Source organism: Prunus dulcis, unplaced genomic scaffold, assembly GCF_902201215.1.
Source record: "Prunus dulcis unplaced genomic scaffold, ALMONDv2, whole genome shotgun sequence".
Classification (NCBI taxonomy): Eukaryota; Viridiplantae; Streptophyta; class Magnoliopsida; order Rosales; family Rosaceae; genus Prunus; species Prunus dulcis.
The window spans coordinates 14,571-35,015 of record NW_023010098.1 but is presented as its reverse complement, the minus strand read 5'-3'; the positions used below and the strand labels follow the sequence as shown (position 1 = coordinate 35,015).

General features: G+C 36.2%; 1 protein-coding gene and 2 pseudogenes across 1 annotated transcript; all 3 read left to right on the top strand.

Moving 5' to 3' along the window:
* Nucleotides 1-3,491: 3,491 nt before the first annotated feature.
* LOC117612876 lies at nt 3,492-7,464 on the top strand (annotated as a pseudogene).
* Nucleotides 7,465-14,648: 7,184 nt separating this feature from the next.
* On the top strand, nt 14,649-17,045 carry LOC117612877 ((-)-alpha-pinene synthase-like). The gene is made up of 7 exons (XM_034341510.1): nt 14,649-14,774; nt 14,873-15,140; nt 15,232-15,607; nt 15,684-15,902; nt 16,009-16,147; nt 16,239-16,487; nt 16,749-17,045. Exons 1-7 carry the CDS (start codon nt 14,649-14,651, stop codon nt 17,043-17,045), a joined length of 1,674 nt encoding a protein of 557 aa, XP_034197401.1.
* Nucleotides 17,046-17,919: 874 nt separating this feature from the next.
* LOC117612874 lies at nt 17,920-19,983 on the top strand (annotated as a pseudogene).
* The last annotated feature ends 462 nt before the right edge of the window (nt 19,984-20,445 follow it).

Sequence of the window (20,445 nt, the reverse complement as noted above, 5' to 3'; positions counted from 1 at the left end):
GCCTTATGCAGTTTTGGCTCATGTTGGCGAAGAAGCGTTTGGTGCCTTGTGCAGTTTTGGCTCGTGCAGGCGAAGGAGCGTTTGGTGCCGTATGCAGTTTTGGCTCGTGCAAGTGAAAGAGCGTTTGGTGCCTTGTGCAGTTTTGGCTCGTGGAGGCGAAGGAGCTTTTGGTGCCTTCTGCAGTTTTGGCTCGTGCAGGCGAAGGAGCGTTTGGTGCCTTGTGCAGTTTTGGCTCGTGCAGGCGAAGGAGCGTTTATGCCTTATGCAGTTTTGGCTCGTGCAGGCGAAGGAGCGTTTGGTGCCTTATGCAGTTTTGGCTCGTGCAGGCGAAAGAGCATTTGTGCCTTGTGCAGTTTTGGCTCGTGCAGGCGAAGGAGCGTTTGGTGCCTTTTGCAGTTTTGGCTCGTGCAGGCGAAGGAGCGTTTGTGCCTTGTGCAGTTTTGGCTCGTGCAGGCGAAGGAGCGTTTGGTTGAATTTGTGTTAAGCGAAGTGAGAAGTATCCTCCTTATGTTTTTCACCTCGGGAGGTGCTCGACGCATTATTCTTGAAGAATCCCTTGGGGAAGAAGTCATGTAGCATGATGGGGCTAGGCGACCTTTGTTTCAAGAGTTCATCTTTTGGAACCATTTTGTTCATATTTGATAATTCATTTCCTCTATGCCTTTTATGTGATTGAGGAGAACTTCTTTTGCTTACAAATCTTTTTGATCGAGGAGTTCTTGGCAAAGGTGCACTCTTATGTAACTTCTTCCGAGTAGCCAATGCCCATCCTTCATTATCGTCATCGAATGAATCGACACTACTTTGACTTTTCACTCCAACACACTCATACGGATTGAGTTGATGGGTTTCAGAGAATGCCCCCAGTGATTGAAGTGAGGGAGAATGTGCCGAACCAGATAAGACAAACGAGATCGTAGCATGGTTAGACTCTACCACCTTGTCAAGATCCATTTCGATTCTTCCTTGTTGTGCCAACTTCATGATGAGATCTTTCAACACGAAGCACTTTTCCTTTGGGTGATTGATGACACGATGGTACATGCAGTATTTCGGGTAGTTAATATGATTCATCTCTTCAGGGCGTTTGCACTCAGGTAACTCAATCACCTTCTTCTCAAGTAAGTCTTCCAGCATGCCTTCTACGTCAGAGTCTGGAAAAGGATACTTCTTCTCCTTCATTTCTTTTAGGGTGTGTCGTCGTGGTTCTTGATCTTGAGTCGACTCGGCCTTCCTCGCATCTTTCTTGCCTCGAGTGGAAATCTTCATTGGAGTAGCACTGATCGTCATTGACTCCAAGATGCGTGTCCTCAAAAGTCTGCCCCATTTCTCGACGACTTGTCATTTCGATGATCACTCACCATTTCCTTTCTTCCATCGTGATTAGCGATACTTAGCTCTATGTCATGCGCACGAGTGGTCAATTCTTCAAAGGTACGGGGTTTGATCCCTTGAAGAATGTAGAGCAGACCCCAATGCATACCTTGAATGCACATCTCTACAGCCGATAACTCTGAGACTCGATCTTTGCAGTCGAGGCTTAATGAACGCCAACGATTGATGTAGTCAACAACAGGTTCGTCTTTTCGCTGCTTTGTGCTAGTGAGCTCTAGCATGCTAACTGAGCGACGAGTGCTATAGAAGCGGTTGAGGAATTCTCTCTCCATTTGTTCCCAACTGTCAATTGACTCAGGTTCCAAGTCAATGTACCAGTTGAATGCAGTGCCTCGGAGTGATCGGACAAATTGCTTCACGAGATAATCGTCGTTAGTGCCAGCGCTGTTGCACATCTCGATGAAGTGGGCAACATGTTGTTTAGGGTTACCTTTTCCATCAAACTGCATGAACTTTGGAGGTTGATAGCCCGTTGGCATTCGAAGGTTGTCTAACCTTTTGGTGTAAGGCTTGGAATAGATAAATGTATCTTGAGAAGGCCCACCATATTGAGCCCTGATGGTGTTCGTGATCATGTCCTGAAGTTGTTGGATAGATAAAGAACCCACCGAGGCTGTGTTGCCTTTTCCGTGCGACTTATCACCCGACTCTGTTTCATGACCCAATCCTTTCTCGTTGGATTCAGCTTCATGATGTGATTCTTTCTTATGCACGTCTTGACTAGGCTCCTTATCTTGATGTGTCTCCCACTTGTTAATGAGAGAAGCAATCTGCACATCCTTCTCCTCGACCATCTTAGTCAGTTTGGTGACTGCTTCGCTCATATGGGCCAGCTGTTCTTCAATAGACATAGCTCCCGTCACCATGACCTGCATAGCCATAGAATAAGACTCACCTACGGATGCCGAGGTAAGCTTCTTCTGTTGATCGTCAGGCGGGGATCCATGGTATGAGCCTGTGCTCGAGTCAGCGTCTGAAACAGGCGAGAGTGAGCGTTCTCTCGAATTTTTCGAACCCGAAAAACTCCTCCCTTCACTCCGAGAGTTTCTCTCATCCGCCCGAGAGGTATTCTTCTTTTGCCCCAATGAGGCCAAATTGATAACCGGTTCGCGCCTTTGGTGAACATCTTTCGCCTTGGCTTGAGTCGGTATGGAAGTAACATGTTGAGTTGCGGATATCGCCTTGGCCTTGCTCCGGGTGACGACCCCAGCAGAATCTCCGCTTGAGAAGGAGGCGCTCACGCTTTTGCCTCTCGTCGCGGGAACAGATTGAATCTTCTTGGAAGCCATCGTTTTTGGTGTGTTGATTGATTTTGGAACTGGAGAAAGAGATGAGAGGCAGAGATGGTCCCACTGGGCGTGCCAAATTTGTAAACACGAATTTCCTGCGACAAATGAGACAAGAACACGTGTACAAAATAATATTGTATTTATGAAATTTAGGGTTACAATCTCTGTATTGAATCCTCTGATTCGATCTCCAAAGTGTTTAAAGAAAATTTGTGTTTGATACAAGGGTCGTAGAGACTTGATCTTGATCAAACGGGTAGCATGAAGCTTGTTTGGTGTTTGGGATTTTTCTATGGTGAAGGAACCGGCACGTATTTGTTGTGCTTGGTGGCTCTTCCAAAGTAGGGTGAAGAATGCAGAGAGTTTTCTGTTTCTTCTAAGTGCTAGGTTTTTTCTGAGCCCTTCTTTCGTCTTGAGGCCTCCTATTTATAGGCTTTTGTAGGATGCTTGACCTAAATAACTTTCCCTATTTAAAACCTTGTTTTGTGGGATTTTGATTTGATTTAAATCAATTCCCATAATCTGGCAATTTAACCAGATTATCTTCAATTGATTAACCTGATTAATATTTGATTTAAATCAAAGTCAATCACAGAAGATTCTTTCCTTTAATTTTGTCTTCATCTTGAACCGTTTGATGCACTCCGTCGGATGTCGCCACGTGTCAATTTTTGACAACTAATTCGATTTTGATGAGTCATACGCCACATGTGCGAATTATGATGTCCACAATTCAATCTACCGAACCCTAATTATTTTCTGGTCCAATGGAATTTATTTCACCAAAATTTCTTTGTCTACAGTTGCATGTCAATCTACCAAGATGAAGCTTCACACAATGAAGCTTTGTTGAAACTTGCGAAGTTAGACTTCAAATCTTGTTCAGTCTTTGCACAAAAAGGAGCTCAGTGAGATTACTAGGTAAGTCTCTCTTTTAATTGTAAATGCCAGCATATATACTCAAGTTACACATACAGCTAATGTTATTGCTTATTAGGTGGTGGAAAGAAGTAGACTTTGAAAAGAAGCTGCCTTTCGCAAGAAGTAGGATCGTGGAGTTGTACTTTTGGGTAGTCAGAGTATACTTTGAGCCCCAAAACGTCGAAGCAAGAAAATTTCTTGTGGCTACCCATGGATGAGTATCTACCTGCTGCAATAGTTTCTAGTGGCTACCCCATGCTTTCAACTGTATCCTTACTTGGCATGGGAGATATTGTAACAAAGGAGACATTTGAGTGGCTGTTCAATGACGCAAAAATTGTCAGAGCTTCCGCGACCCTTTGTAGGTTCATGGATGATATTGTCACAGGCAAGGTATAAAATATTATTGTCATGCTAGATTAGGTAAGCATGGTTAAAATGCAAAGTTTCACATCGAAAATTTGAAAAAATAAAATACTATATATAATAAGTGGTTCCACAATTAATAGTATCATGGTCTTTGATGATAAAAACCCACACTAGACTTTGTTGGGGTTAAGTTGGGAACAACATCGGTGTTAGCAGTAGTAGTAAGAATGACAATCTGATTTTCTATAGTATTACCGAATTAATATTTTGAATTTCTATACGCAGTTTGAGAAAGAGAGAGGCCATGTTGCCTGTAGTATTGATTGCTACGTGAAGCAATATGGGGTGTCGGAGCAAGAGGCACTTGATGCTTTGAACAAGCAAGTGGTGGATCTGTGGAAGGACATAAACGAGGAGTTTCTCAGACCAACTGCAGCGCCAATGGCTGTTCTAATGAGAGTTCTTAATTTAACAAAAGTGGTAGATCTCCTTTACAAAGGTGACGATGGCTACACGCGTGTTGGTAAAGTGGTGAAGGATAAGATTGCTTCACATTTTATTGATCCAGTGCCAATTATATGAGTGTTCTAGATCATAGGAGGACTCTGTGCGGAGAACTATGATGCTTTTTCTAGATCATAGGAGGATTTCTTTGACAATACCTACAATAGTGATGGGATGTTGTTTTAAGGGTTTTGCGGTTGAGTTTTAGGTTGGTTTGTATCGTATAAGTTGTTTGACTCTTCTGTTCAGTCAATAGCATGGGTGGTACTCTTTCCTACCCCAGATTTTGTTTATCTGGGAAGGTTTTAACGAGGCTGCCTTTAACATGCTAGTTCTTACCATGTAATGTTCCTTTCGGTTGAATGAAATACCATCTTTTTTATCAACCAAAAAAAAAAAAAAAAAAAAAAATCACATAGTGGTATGATAGTTACATAGAATTATTTATTCATAATATGATGATCAATAGTTTTTCTGTTACTTTACATAATGTCAACCGCGGTTATATCCACCAAACCCTAGTTAATTTCTAATTAGCCAAGGAAAACAAATATTTCAAAATCTTAGCCTTTTTTATACATAAAGTAGAAGAGCAAAAGTAAGACTAAAACATATGCAACATATGTGTTTATTGTTGTAAACAAATCATTGCAGCAGAATCCTCAGTAATGCCATGGATACTGGAAATTGGTACTTAGGTGATGATGGGTAAATTTAAAGATATTCAAACAAGACACAACAAATTTCACACACTTTAGACCTTGACAAAATACTCTAATGACTAGTCAATTGTCAAACATGAATTACCACAACCAAGAACATACACAGAGCATACGAAGAAGTACCTGCAAGCGTAGAAAATTACTAGTGACAACCTAGGCACTCAGAAGGACCCGTCAATCTAGGCATCCCCTATGCTACCAACAACTATGGTGAAAGTGTGTGAAGGCATCATAATCAAATAAACTGCATACAGCAGATAGTGATGACTAGTCAACCGCAAGAACACAAACCCAGAAATGCATGAACATCATGCGATGACTAGTCAACTATTAAGAACACATCATAATCAAATAAACAGTACACAACATATAGTGATGATTAGTCAAGCGCAAGAACACAAACTCAGAAATACAAGAACATCATGCGATGACTAGTCGACTATCAAGAATACAAAGCCAGAAAATTACAGAGCTGCAAACTAGAAATTGTTCACCCAGAAACGCACCTTTGGAAAAAACTGAGGGTCATCAACTGACCAGGCAATCCACTAAGCAAAGAAGATTCTTACAAAGAAACACAAGCAAGCTTAAGAAATCCTAGATCTGTTTAGGAAGATAAGCTATACCTCCTTTGTGTAATCTTCTTCTCCAACTTAGCAAAACTAGCAACTTAGTCCTTCATGGCAATGGCAGCTTTTTCTTCAGCTCTTTCATCCCATGGCCTTTGGATTCAAGGAAGAATGATCAATTTCTTCAAGAAACCATACTCTTGAAGAAACCATAGTCTTCAAGATCTTACAATCCAATACTCTCCAATTTACTCCCCTTCTCCCCTGAATTGGAGAGGAGGACGAAGCTTCGCATAATGAAACTCTACTAAAATTTGCAAAGTTAGATTTCAATCTTGTTCAGTCTTTGCACAGAAAGGAGCTCAGTGATATGTAGTTTGCAAGGTGTAAAATTCATACTAATTATTAGGTATACATGTTTAGGTGGTGGAAAGAAGTAGACTTTGAAAGGAAGTTGCCTTTTGGAAGAGATTGTGGAATTGTACTTTTGGACAACGGCAGAAAAATTCTAAACAAAGTCATTGCCCTGGGAACAGTGATGGATGATATATACGATGCATTTGGTACCTTCGAAGAACTCGAGATCTTTACAGAAGCAATTAGGAGGTTTGAAATAATCACGTTCCTTCTTTTTCTTATTTAAAGATATCCAATTGAGAGATCACTCCCAGGAAAAAGAAGTAACAATCTTGTCCTTTGTCGTCAAATTATTCTCTCCTCCCCCAAAGCTCTTTTTCCCCCAAGGATCATCTTAAATATACCTGTACTCTCCCATGTTATCCACTTGAATGTTTGTGGTTTCAACACAATTTTCAGGTGGGATGTCAATTGCATGGATGAACTGCCAGACTATATGCAAATATTTTATCAAACACTTTTGAATCTCTTAAATTAAATTGAGGATGAGATGGTGAAGCAAGGAAATGCATATATACCGAGTTTACTATGCAAAAGAAGCTGTATGTACATTTGTAGTTAGCTTAGCTTTTACTTTTAATATATTGTATATCAATGATATTTTACACTTCTTTCTTTTTGGCTCAAACTATATCGAAGTGTGCTTGTAATCGCTTGTTTAGCATATGTCAAATGCAGTGGAAAAATACAGCAAAGCTTACTTTGATAAGGCCAGATGGTTACACGAAGGATATGGATCCCAGGCATGGAGGAGTATATGCATGTTGCAACAGCTTCTGTTGGTAACAACTTACTTTCAAACATATCTTTACTTGGCATGGGAGATATTGTAACCAAAGAGGCATTTGAGTGGTTATCCAATGACCCGAAAATTCTAAGAGCTTCGAATATCATTTTAAGGCTCCAATGTATAAGAAGATACTTGTAATTACGTTGAACAAGATTAACTAAATGCTTTGGATTCTATACTTTTGCAGTTTGAGAAAGAGAGAGGGCATGTTGCTTCTTGCATTGATTGCTACATGAAGCAACATGGAGTCTCAGAGCAAGAGACACTTGATGTTTTGAACAAAAAAGTTGTGGAAGGATATAAACGAGGAGCTCCTTATAAGACCAACTGATGTGCCAAGGCCTGTCCTCATGTGCACTCTCAACTTAACAAGAGTAGTGGATCTGCTTTACAAAAGGGGGGAGGCTTCAACACATGTTGGGAAACTAATGAAGGATACTGTGACTTCCCTTTTTATTGATCTTTGTAATTTATTCCTACCTCAATAATCACAGAAAATGTTATTTTATTCTAGATCAAAACAAGTACGCAAACCAGGAGAATCTATTTGGGCCAGACCAAACTCCAATTTGAAGAACATGCGAATTCTCGACTAATTTATTTTATAATATAACCTTCATGCACATATATGCATGATTTCCGAATCATATGGCAAACCAAAATTTAGTTTATTATGCAATGTTGGACTTTGAAAGCAAATGCAATGCGTTTTGGGCCACATCAACAAAGCTCCTTTATCCTTCACTAAGTATGGCTTGGATAATAAGTGGTGGGCTTGTTGGGCTTGGTTATGAACATTAAAGTCATAAGACCCAATCCATAATCCAAGATCTTAAACTTCATAAATACGTTAGAAATCCTAATAAGTGCATTTTGATAAAATAAAATAAAATTAAAAATTAAAAAAAACCTACAACACATGCATGTGGCTAGGAATTGTGGAAATGGTCAAGTCGGTGAACAAAGCCTACCTAATTCTGGGTGGAGGAAAGCGACTTAGGCAAGTCTGTAGACTTAGGCAACTAAGGTGCTCCACCTCTATAAGCAATCAAGCAACAAGCCAAGAGCTATTAAAGGCCAATTAGACTGTTGTCCTATAAACTCACTAGAAGGTTAATATTGTGTCTTATAAACCCACTAAGGGCTAGTTTGACATTGCTGTGATGTGAAAATAATAGCTGTCAGATTTGTTATGAGAGAAATCAGCTGTGAAAGAAAGCAGTTTGGCAAAGTTTTTTGTTAAAAATATTGTTGGTACAATAATCAGTTTCCTAGTGTTTTTGTATAAAAAAATTTGTGAAAGTGCTGTGAGCTATATATAATGACTAAAAATGAGATTATGTTGTCTGTGAGTAAATAATATGAAGAATATAAGAGATTCAAGAGAAGGAAAACTCAGTGAAAGAGATGGCGTGAAGAAGCAAAGGGATACGAAGGAGAAGACGCATGAAGAGAAGAGATTGCGTGAACTAGATTGGGGTATTTTCGGAAGTTTGTAAATTTCAGTAAACCCAGCGCCTCTTTGAAATTGATTCCGTCATAATTAGAAAATGAAAACACCTCATTAGTTGTGTTTCCTTATAGCTTTCTCTCACAACAATTTTTAACAATAAGTGATTTTCTCATTGTTTATCAAACGGACTAGGGTTCCCAAAATTTTAAAAAAATCACATATCACCTTAAATAAGCAATATACCAAACTGACATAAGTAGGCAAGAACTATAAGACGAAAAGGCCAATAGCCTATAGTACTATGCTTTTTTTTTTCTTTTTTTTTGGTGTCAAAGGCCTATAGTCCTATATACACCTGGTAGTGTACTCTCTTTCAATTCTAAGAACATCACTCTGTTATAAAAATAAACCTCTTCTATTGTTGTCTTCAGGGGCGGTCCTACATTTTGAAAGCTGTAGATGAACAACTTAAATGTGGCTTTCTACCCTATATGTATAAATTGCAATCGCCAAGCCATAAGATACAAATTGAAAAGGAAAAGATGCAATTGGATTCTGTTAAGCAATTTCCCTATGCAATTACTAACTCCTTATCTGGTAATTGCAAGATACCTTGAAGAGTTTAGTCACTAATTTATGCAGGAACGATTAATATTGTTTGATGACAGTGTTAGTTGAAGTTTTAGAAACAAAATATTATCCAAAAGAAAAAATAAATAAGTTTGAATATTATGATGATCTCGGTGATCATCAATATACTAATCAAAAATCTAAGGCAGAGAATGGTAAAACATTCAAAATACCAGAAAATTCCCTTAGTTAATGCAAACATTAAGAATTGAAATTATTAATTAAATGAGGATAATATGGTAAATTCACACTTTTCCATATTAAAATTAAAAGAAAAAATCAGATAATGGATCCTATTTTTATAGAACACAACTACCCATTATATTTTATAATTGTAAAATAAATTTAAAAAAAAAAAAAAAAAAGCCTTTCCCAGACGCGGAAGCGCGTGTGAAGAGGCTAGTAATATTAACTTAAAAAGGATTAGGTGCAACCGCAGTTCTGCAACAAGAAGTAGAGCTTATATGAAAATGTCCAACCGAGGTAGTAATTCCATACAAATGACAGTGGGTCATGAGCCTCCACAATAGGGATTCTTCCATGGACGCCATGTTTGATAATGCTCTATTGTTAATTTAGGCAGTCTCACAATAATTGTTAATTTTGTAGGTACTAACCGATTAAATGTTAGAATGTAAATCTAAACTACCGTTTCTAAGATGAATTTTTGAAACATAACATTATAAATTTGTTTAGCCATATAACATTTCACTGCAATGTGGTACATATAAGATTTTATGCATAACAATTTCTCAATGAATGGGAGACTTTTTTTTTTAATTATGAATATTTAAAATTGAAAATTACCTAACAAAAAGTAGTAAGAAATATGGATTTAACAATAATACTATAGATTAATGAATGTGACAATTTCTTATTTATTGTGAATAAATAAAATTCAAAGTAGGCCTCGAATGATTAAAAAAAGAAAAAAAAGAACTGTGACATTAGTACACTATCATTTTTATCAACAAAAAAGAAAAAACCTCCACTACTTATATTTTCTAAAATTTTCCTCATCTTATTATTTCATACCTAATATTCTTCTGTTTAGTAAAGTTTTTGTGTAATTTATTAGATTACTTATTCCTTTTGTAGGATTTAAATTTTTACTTATAAGTTTTTTTGACTTTGTATGAAGAAATTTTTTAAGTTTGTATAGAAAGATAAATGAGAAAAAAAAACTTAAACTTTTTCTTCATATATTATATTAGTTTCTCTAGTTTCACATTATTAATATAAGTTTTTTTAAGTTTTTATTTAACTTTTGTCAAAAGAAATTATGGCCTAGATAATTATATATGTAATATACATCATATATTTAACTTTCCCATATATATTGTTTAAATGAAGGTGTAGTCTAGCAATAAAAAAAATAGAGCACTGCACACCTAAACAAAAAACAAACAAAAAGCAAAAAACAAAAAGAAAAAAAAAGGAAAAAAAAGAGCTTGCAATGGGTCGTGTTGTGTGAGGTTCGTGTCGTGTCAGGATTATATACGTGTAAAGAATGCTCAACCCAAACTCGACCTATTTAATAAACGTGTCATTTACGGGTTGACCTATTAATTTCTCGTGCTGGTTTCAAATCGCGTCGGGGAATTTCCCTTCATCTTTTCGGTGTAACTTTGACATCTGATGTTTAAGACAAATCTTGCGAGAGTGCACCTGGTTTTTGTGGCTGGTATTAAGTAGTACGCATGTGTGCGAAGGTTCAAAAGATCGGCGTAGTTTTTTCCCTCAATTTTTTCAAAATAGTAATTAATGCGTTCTAACGTCTATCTACCTACAAATTAATACATCATTAAATGGTCTCGACGAGAAAAACAAAGAAAAAAGGATGTAAAACATGTCGTGTATGAAAGATTTATTTATGTAAGGTTACTCTGTACAAAGAATACTATTTTTTGAAGACGTCATCAATTTTTTTTGGTCTGATGTCATCCTGGGTTCGTGTACCACGCAATAATGATGATTTTTTACTTATAAAAAAAGAAAAGAAAAAAAGAGACACATCTTGCATAATGCTTGCGTCCCAGTTTGGCATTTCTATGCTCTGAAAATAATCGCTGTCAGATTTATTGTGAGAGAAATTAGCTGTGAGAGAAAGTAGTTTGGTGTTTGGTAAACTTTTTGTTAAAAGTGTTGTTGATACTGATTTCCACATAATCAGAAAATAATTGTCACATAATTATTAAATCCAACACCTCTTCGAAACTGATTCCTGCATAATCAGAAAATGAAAACACCTAATTAGCTGCTTTCCATTATAGCTTTCTCTCACAGCAATTTTTAACAATAAGTGATTTTCTCATAGTTTACCAAACGAGCTGGGCTTCCCAAAATTTTAAAAAAATCACTTATCATCCCAAATAAGCAATGTCAAATAGGCGCTTAACTTTCAGTACGCTTGTGTTTCTAATCCGGCAACGATAGGCATGCAGGTCCAAACAAGGAGACAGCATAGATATTTATCCAATTATTTCACTAAAATAAATCTTTATCCAATTAATAGCTTTGTGCTTTCACCAAAAAACAAATAGTAATCCCTTTCTTTCGAAAAAAGAAAAAAGCAAAATAGTAATTAATGTGTTATATCCCATCACTAACTTGTTCTTTTCAAGAACAAAAACTTCGTTAATAATTTCTACGCTCAAAATTATATGGTCACAAGGAGAAATACATAGAAAAAAGGATGTCATCATCGTTAAATATATATGGGTTCGTGAGCTCTCGATCATAAGAGCACTTCCATCCCTATGAACAAAGGCAAGGCAAGGAAAATTATTATTTACTTTAATTTATTTTCTATTTTTTATACTTAAACGATTAATTTTGATAATATTTTTAGTTGCCACATGTCACTATTTATTATAAAATTCTCATCTCAAATTTCAGATAAAAATTTTAGATAAAATTTTAGGATCATATTTTCGGATAAGATTTTCGGTTGCTACGTGTCCATATTTATTATAAAATTCACATCTCCAATTTCAGATAAAATTTTCGAATAAGATTTTTAGTTGTCATGTGTCCATATTTATTATAAAATTCACATCTCACTCATCATGCAACTGAAATACCTACTCACTCATCATACAATTGAAATATTCCTGGTCCTCATAGTCCAATATAATCGAGTACAAGGACGACACAATCATTGGCGGAGGTGGTTCCACCAGATCACAACGTGGGGGAGTATTTTCCCTTGGAGGACAAAATAGTGCCATGATTTCCTGCACGAAACGCACTACTAGAACTGATTGAGGGCACTGTTCACTTGAGGATCCATGTGTAATGGTTTTCGTCTTTTTTGTTTTGCCTTGAACAACCTATTAAAAAAAATGAAACTTGAAATGCAAAAAAATATCAACAACAACAACAACAACAAAATTTGACATTAATTGAATAAAATGGCAAATAATTTTATTTTATTTTACCTCATCTCCAAGATTTTGACCGTTTCGAACGTTTGTCGATGACCATTTGGCTTCAATGGAAGAGGCCATTCGTATTTTTACACAAATGGAATTTTGTAGTAGAAAATTTGGTGTGGAAAATGAAAAATATTGGAATGAGATGAATGAAGATTTGGTGTGAAAAGTGAATAATATGTAAGGTATTTATAGAAAAAAAAAATCCATAATTTTTTGGTATTTTTTTAGCCAAAAAAATACATCCATTGGATTTCTCAAAAATATTTGATCTGAGCGTCCAGGAAGTGCCACGTGGCTTCTTATTGTTGGAGTGTGTCAGGGCTCACATCAGACAACAAAAATCAAATTTTTTTACCGTTGACACGTGAAAAACAAATGTTTCAAAATCTTTGACTTTTTTATACACAAAGTAGAAGAGCAAAAGTAAAACTAAAACATATGCAACATATGTGTTTACTGATGTAAACAAATCATTGCAGCAGAATCCACAGTAATGCCATGGATATATATTACTGCATATATGTATATATACCTTCATCGAAAATCTCATAGCTTGCTCAAGGGACCCAAACGAAGAAAAAATTTAAATAAAAATAAAAACAAAAACAAGTATGATCATGAGTCACGTTGACTAAAAAGCAAAAACAAGTGCGAAGGTCGAAAAGCTCAGCGTAGTTTTTTTCCACAATTTTTTCCTTTGTCCTTTCACCTAAAAAGCATATACTAATCGCTTTCTTTCAAAAAAAACAAAATAGTAATTAATGCGTTCAAACGTCTATCTACCTACAAATTAATACATCACTAAATGGTCTCGACAAGAAAAACAAAGACAAAAGAGTGTAAAACATGTCGTATATGAAAGCTTTAATTATGTAAGAAAATGTCAAACATGTTATAGGCAAGGTTACTCTGTACAATGAATCTATTTTTTGAAGACGTCATCAATTTTTCTTGGTCTGATGTCATCTTGGGTTCGCGACCTTTAGGTCATAATAAACACTTCTATAATAAAATCAACGCCAACAATGTGGTTCCAAACTTCCCTCCCCTTGTCCAAGCTTGCCTCTACCACCCATCCTTCGATGTTTCTATATACTAAAAAGAAAACAATCCGTATCACATAATCAGTCTCACAACAATTGTTAATTTTATAGGTACTGACTAATTATGTGTTAGAACGTAAATCTGAACTACCGTTTTTAAGATGCATTTTTGAAACCTAACATTTTAAATTTGTTTAGCCATATAACATCTCAATACAATGTGCTACATATAAGATTTTATGCATAACAATTTCTCAATGAATGTGAGACATTTTTTATTATTATGAATATTTAAAATTGAAAATAACCAAAAATAAAGTAGTAAAAAATAAAGATTTACAATAATACTATAGATCAACTCACTTGATTGTCTGGAATTCATGAGATGGACTTTAAGGAATATATATTTCTATTATGAATAATGCTACTCTTCCCACATTTGTATACCACATTCCTACACCATCTTATGTGGCAGCTGAGGTGGACAGCCACATCAATTAAAATTATTTAATATTTTCTTTTCTTTTATGATTTATTATAGTATTTGTTTTTCTAATTGTCTTAATTAAAACACACTTCATTGATTTAATTGATGTGGCATATAATATAAACATGCCACATCATGTGATATAAAAATATGAGATAAAAATGTGATAACTGTAGCATTACTCTTCTATTATTTATGAAAGAATTTCTATTTTGTTTGAGAACTGAAACGGGTAGAAAAAACCAAAAGAGTAGGGGCAACACTGACCAAAAAATAACAGCTCCAATAAGCGATTAAAAAGAAAAAAACAAATGAAATTTATGAGGAGAGAGGAGAGAGAATATATTATTAATCATGTTTAAGATGGTCTTGATTTCTTTTTCAATGTCATCCTAGCCGTTAAAACCTATTTCATCTTAGGGTTAAAAAGTGTGTATCCCGCACTCAAAATAGTGAAAGGGGGTACCATGAAATTATTGATTTGGAAATTCTACCTGCTATGCACGATTCTATTGTTGCTTTGCAATAATCTTATATCCCAACACTTGCCTATATATACATGAGTCTACAATCCATGTTTTTCATAGAAAACATAACAGTACTAAAAAAAAAACATTGAAACATGTCTATCCAAGTTTGTGCAGCAGCTCAATCACCAAATGCCAAGCCTGAAATTATTCGGCGGACAGCAAACTTCCCACCAAGCATTTGGGGTGATCGGTTTCTCAACTATGATTCCCAAGACATTGTAATCTCATGCAAATTATCATTATATTTCGTGTTAATTTTTCTCAAAAAAAATAATTTCACTCGTGTTTTGCTTATTTAATTAATTATTGGCTGCAGATAACAAATGCCCGGAACCAACAAGAAGTTAACGAGCTGAAAGAAGTAGTGAGGAGAGAAGTATTAACAACTAGTGCAGGTGACTTTTCACATCGGCTCAAGTTTATTGATGCAATCCAGCGCCTTGGCGTGGCATACCATTTTGAAAGTGAAATTGAAGAAGCATTGGAGCGTATGCATGCTGCATTCCGTGACCATGATGGAGATCTATACAACGTTGCTCTTGGTTTCCGGCTACTAAGACAACATGGATATAAGGTTTCATGTGGTAAGTTAATCAACAAATTATAATGTAGTTGAGTGTACTGTGACTGATTTTGGCCAACTAATGCCTGTTCATTTTTATGTCAATCAAGTAGATGTGTTCAAGAAGTTCAAAGACGAAAATGGCAGCTTCAAGGAATGCTTAATTGCCGATGTTCCGGGGATGCTAAGCCTTTATGAAGCCGGGCATCTAGGCGTACGGGGAGAAGAAATACTAGATGAAGCTCTTGCTTTCACCACCACTCACCTTGACTCTGCTGCAAAAGCTCATGTAAGCTACGAACATGCAGAACAAATCACTCAAGCCTTGGAGAGACCTTTGCGAAAAGATCTAGAAAGGGTATGTGCCAGGCGTTACATGTCAATCTACCAAGATGAAGCTTCACACAATGAAGCTTTGTTGAAACTTGCGAAGTTAGACTTCAATCTTGTTCATTCTTTGCACAAAAAGGAGCTCAGTGAGATTAATAGGTAAGTCTCTCTTTTAATTGTAAATGCCAGCATATATACTCAAGTTACACATACAGCTAATGTTATTGCATATTAGGTGGTGGAAAGAAGTAGACTTTGAAAAGAAGCTGCCTTTCGCAAGAAGTAGGATCGTGGAGTTGTACTTTTGGGTAGTCGGAGTATACTTTGAACCCCAAAACGTCGAAGCAAGAAAATTTCTTACAAAAGTTATTGCGCTGGTATCAGTGATGGATGATATCTACGACGCATATGCAACGTTTGAAGAACTTGAGATCTTTACTGGAGCAATTGAGAGGTACTACTAAATCATAATTTTCTTTTTAATAATTTAGAGCTGATTTATTGTAATTGCAGAAAGTGCTCCTAAATAAGCCAACTTACAAGGTTTATCAAATTTTCAGGTGGGATATGAGTTGCATAGATGAACTCCCAGACTATATGCAAATATTTTATCGTACCATTTTGACTGTTGTCGATGAAATTGAGGAAGAGATTGCAAAGGATGGAAGATCGTACCGAGTTTATTATGCAAAGGAATCTGTATGTATATAATATATGTACACTTTTGGTCATAATATATTTAAATTATTTTCTTCCACATTATGTAGCTATAACGTTATGTCCCCTCCAGTTGAAAGCTGTAGCCCGAGCTTACTTTGAGGAGGCCAGATGGTTCAATGAAGGATACACCCCAACCATGGATGAGTATCTACCTGCTGCAATAGTTTCTAGTGGTTACCCCATGCTTTCAACTGTATCCTTACTTGGCATGGGAGATATTGTAACAAAGGAGACATTTGAGTGGCTGTTCAATGACGCAAAAATTGTTAGAGCTTCCGCGACCCTTTGTAGGTTCATGGATGATATTGTCACAGGCAAGGTATAAAATATTATTGTCATGCTAGATTAGGTAAGCATGTTTAAAATGCAAAGTTTCACATCGAAAATTTGACAAAATAAAATACTATATATAATAAGTGGTTCCACAATTAATAGTATCATGGTCTTTGGTGATAAAAACCCACACTAGACTTTGTTGGGGTTAAGTTGAGAACAACATCGGTGTTAGCAGTAGTAGTAAGAATGACAATCTGATTTTCTATAGTATTACCGAATTAATATTTTGAATTTCTATACGCAGTTTGAGAAAGAGAGAGGCCATGTTGCCTGTAGTATTGATTGCTACGTGAAGCAATATGGGGTGTCGGAGCAAGAGGCACTTGATGCTTTGAACAAGCAAGTGGTGGATCTGTGGAAGGACATAAACGAGGAGTTTCTCAGACCAACTGCAGCGCCAATGGCTGTTCTAATGAGAGTTCTTAATTTAACAAAAGTGGTAGATCTCCTTTACAAAGGTGACGATGGCTACACGCGTGTTGGTAAAGTGGTGAAGGATAAGATTGCTTCACATTTTATTGATCCAGTGCCAATTATATGAGTGTTCTAGATCATAGGAGGACTCTGTACGGAGAACTATGATGCTTTTTCTAGATCATAGGAGGATTTCTTTGACAGTACCTACATAGTGATGGAATGTTGTTTTAAGGGTTTTACGGTTGAGTTTTAGGTTGGTTTGTTTCGTATAAGTTGTTTGACTCTTCTGTTTAGTCAATAGCATGGTGGTACTCTTTCCTACCCCAGATTTTGTTTATCTGGGAAGGTTTTAACGAGGCTGCCGTTAACATGCTAGTTCTTACCATGTAATGTTTCTTTCGGTTGAATGAAATACCATCTTTTTTATCAACAAAAAAATAAAAATAAAAAATAAAAAAAATCACATAGTGGTATGATAGTTACATAGAATAATTTATTCATAATATATCAATAGTTTTTCTGTTACTTTACATAATGTCAACCGCGGTTATATCCACCAAACCCTAGTTAATTTCTAATTAGCCAAGGAAAACAAATATTTCAAAATCTTAGCCTTTTTTATACATAAAGTAGAAGAGCAAAAGTAAGACTAAAACATATGCAAAAGTAAGACTAAAACATATGCAACATATGTGTTTATTGTTGTAAACAAATCATTGCAGCAGAATCCTCAGTAATGCCATGGATACTGGAAATTCTTACTTAGGTGATGATGGGTAAATTTAAAGATATTCAAATAAGACACAACAAATTTCACACACTTTAGACCTTGACAAAATACTCTTATGACTAGTCAACTGTCAAACATGAATTACCACAACCAAGAACATACATAGAGCATACAAAGAAGTACCTGCAAGCCTAGAGAATTACTAGTGACAAACCTAGGCACTCAGAAGGACCCATCAATCTAGGCATCCCCTATGCTACCAACAACTATGGTGAAAGTGTGTGAAGGCATCATAATCAAATAAACTGCATACAGCAGATAGTGATGACTAGTCAACCGCAAGAACACAAACCCAGAAATGCATGAACATCATGCGATGACTAGTCAACTATTAAGAACACATCATAATCAAATAAACAGTACACAACATATAGTGATGACTAGTCAAGCGCAAGAACACAAACCCAGAAATACAAGAACATCATGCGATGACTAGTCAACTATCAAGAATACAAACCCAGAAAATTACAGAGCTGCAAACTAGACATTGTTCACCCAGAAACGCGCCATTGGAAAAAACTGGGGGTCATCAACTGACCAGGCAATCCACTAAGCAAAGAAGATTCTTACCAAGAATCACAAGCAAGCTCAAGAAATCCTAGATCTGTTTTGGAAGATAAGCTATACCTCCTTTGTGTAATCTTCTTCTCCAACTTAGCAAAACTAGCAACTTAGTCCTTCATGGCAATGGCAGCTTTTTCTTCAGCTCTTTCATCCCATGGCCTTTGGATTCAAGGAAGAATGATCAATTTCTTCAAGAAACCATACTCTTGAAGAAACCATACTCTTCAAGATCTTACAATCCGATACTCTCCAATTTACTCCCCTTCTCCCTTGAATTGGAGAGGAGGACGAAGCTTCGCATAATGAAACTCTACTAAAACTTGCAAAGTTAGATTTCAATCTTATTCAGTCTTTGCACAGAAAGGAGCTCAGTGATATGTAGTTTGCAAGGTGTAAAATTCATACTAATTATTAGTTATACATGTTTAGGTGGTGGAAAGAAGTAGACTTTGAAAGGAAGTTGCCTTTTGGAAGAGATTGTGGAATTGTACTTTTGGACAACGGCAGAAAAATTCTAAACAAAGTCATTGCCCTGGGAACAGTGATGGATGATATATACGATGCATTTGGTACCTTCGAAGAACTCGAGATCTTTACAGAAGCAATTAAGAGGTTTGAAATAATCACGTTCCTTCCTTTTCTTATTTAAAGATATCCATTGGAGAGATCACTCCCAGGAAAAAGAAGTAAAAAGTAACAATCTTGTCCTTTGTCGTCAAATTATTCTCTCCTCCCCCAAAGCTCTTTTTCCCCCAAGGATCATCTTAAATATACCTGTACTCTCCCATGTTATCCACTTGAATGTTTGTGGTTTCAACACAATTTTCAGGTGGGATGTCAATTGCATGGATGAACTGCCAGACTATATGCAAATATTTTATCAAACACTTTTGAATCTCTTAAATTAAATTGAGGATGAGATGGTGAAGCAAGGAAATGCATATATACCGAGTTTACTATGCAAAAGAAGCTGTATGTACATTCGTAGTTAGCTTAGCTTTTACTTTTAATATATTGTATATCAATGATATTTTACACTTCTTTCTTTTTGGCTCAAACTATATCGAAGTGTGATTGTAATCGCTTGTTTAGCATATGTCAAATGCAGTGGAAAAATACAGCAAAGCTTACTTTGATAAGGCCAGATGGTTACACGAAGGATATGGATCCCAGGCATGGAGGAGTATATGCATGTTGCAACAGCTTCTGTTGGTAACAACTTACTTTCAAACATATCTTTACTTGGCATGGGAGATATTGTAACCAAAGAGGCATTTGAGTGGTTATCCAATGACCCGAAAATTCTAAGAGCTTCGAATATCATTTTAAGGCTCCAATGTATAAGAAGATACTTGTAATTACGTTGAACAAGATTAACTAAATGCTTTGGATTCTATACTTTTGCAGTTTGAGAAAGAGAGAGGGCATGTTGCTTCTTGCATTGATTGCTACATGAAGCAACATGGAGTCTCAGAGCAAGAGACACTTGATGTTTTGAACAAAAAAGTTGTGGAAGGATATAAACGAGGAGCTCCTTATAAGACCAATTGATGTGCCAAGGCCTGTCCTCATGTGCACTCTCAACTTAACAAGAGTAGTGGATCTGCTTTACAAAAGGGGGGAGGCTTCAACACATGTTGGGAAACTAATGAAGGATACTGTGACTTCCCTTTTTATTGATCTTTGTAATTTATTCCTACCTCAATAATCACAGAAAATGTTATTTTATTCTAGATCAAAACAAGTACGCAAACCAGGAGAATCTATTTGGGCCAGACCAAACTCCAATTTGAAGAACATGCGAATTCTCGACTAATTTATTTTATAATATAACCTTCATGCACATATATGCATGATTTCCGAATCATATGGCAAACCAAAATTTAGTTTATTATGCAATGTTGGACTTTGAAAGCAAATGCAATGCGTTTTGTGCCACATCAACAAAGCTCCTTTATCCTTCACTAAGTATGGCTTGGATAATAAGTGGTGGGCTTGTTGGGCTTGGTTATGAACATTAAAGTCATAAGACCCAATCCATAATCCAAGATCTTAAACTTCATCAATACGTTAGAAATCCTAATAAGTGCATTTTGATAAAATAAAATAAAAAATAAAAAAAAATCCCTACAACACATGCATGTGGCTAGGAATTGTGGAAATGGTCAAG

Coding starts and splice junctions, on each gene's coding strand:
- LOC117612877 (XM_034341510.1), top strand. CDS start 14,649: ATGTCTATCCAAGTTTGTGCAGCAGCTCAATCACCAAATGCCAAGCCT. Junction 15,141..15,231: donor TGGATATAAGGTTTCATGTG/GTAAGTTAATCA, acceptor TCAATCAAGTAG/ATGTGTTCAAGAAGTTCAAA. Junction 15,903..16,008: donor TTTACTGGAGCAATTGAGAG/GTACTACTAAAT, acceptor TCAAATTTTCAG/GTGGGATATGAGTTGCATAG.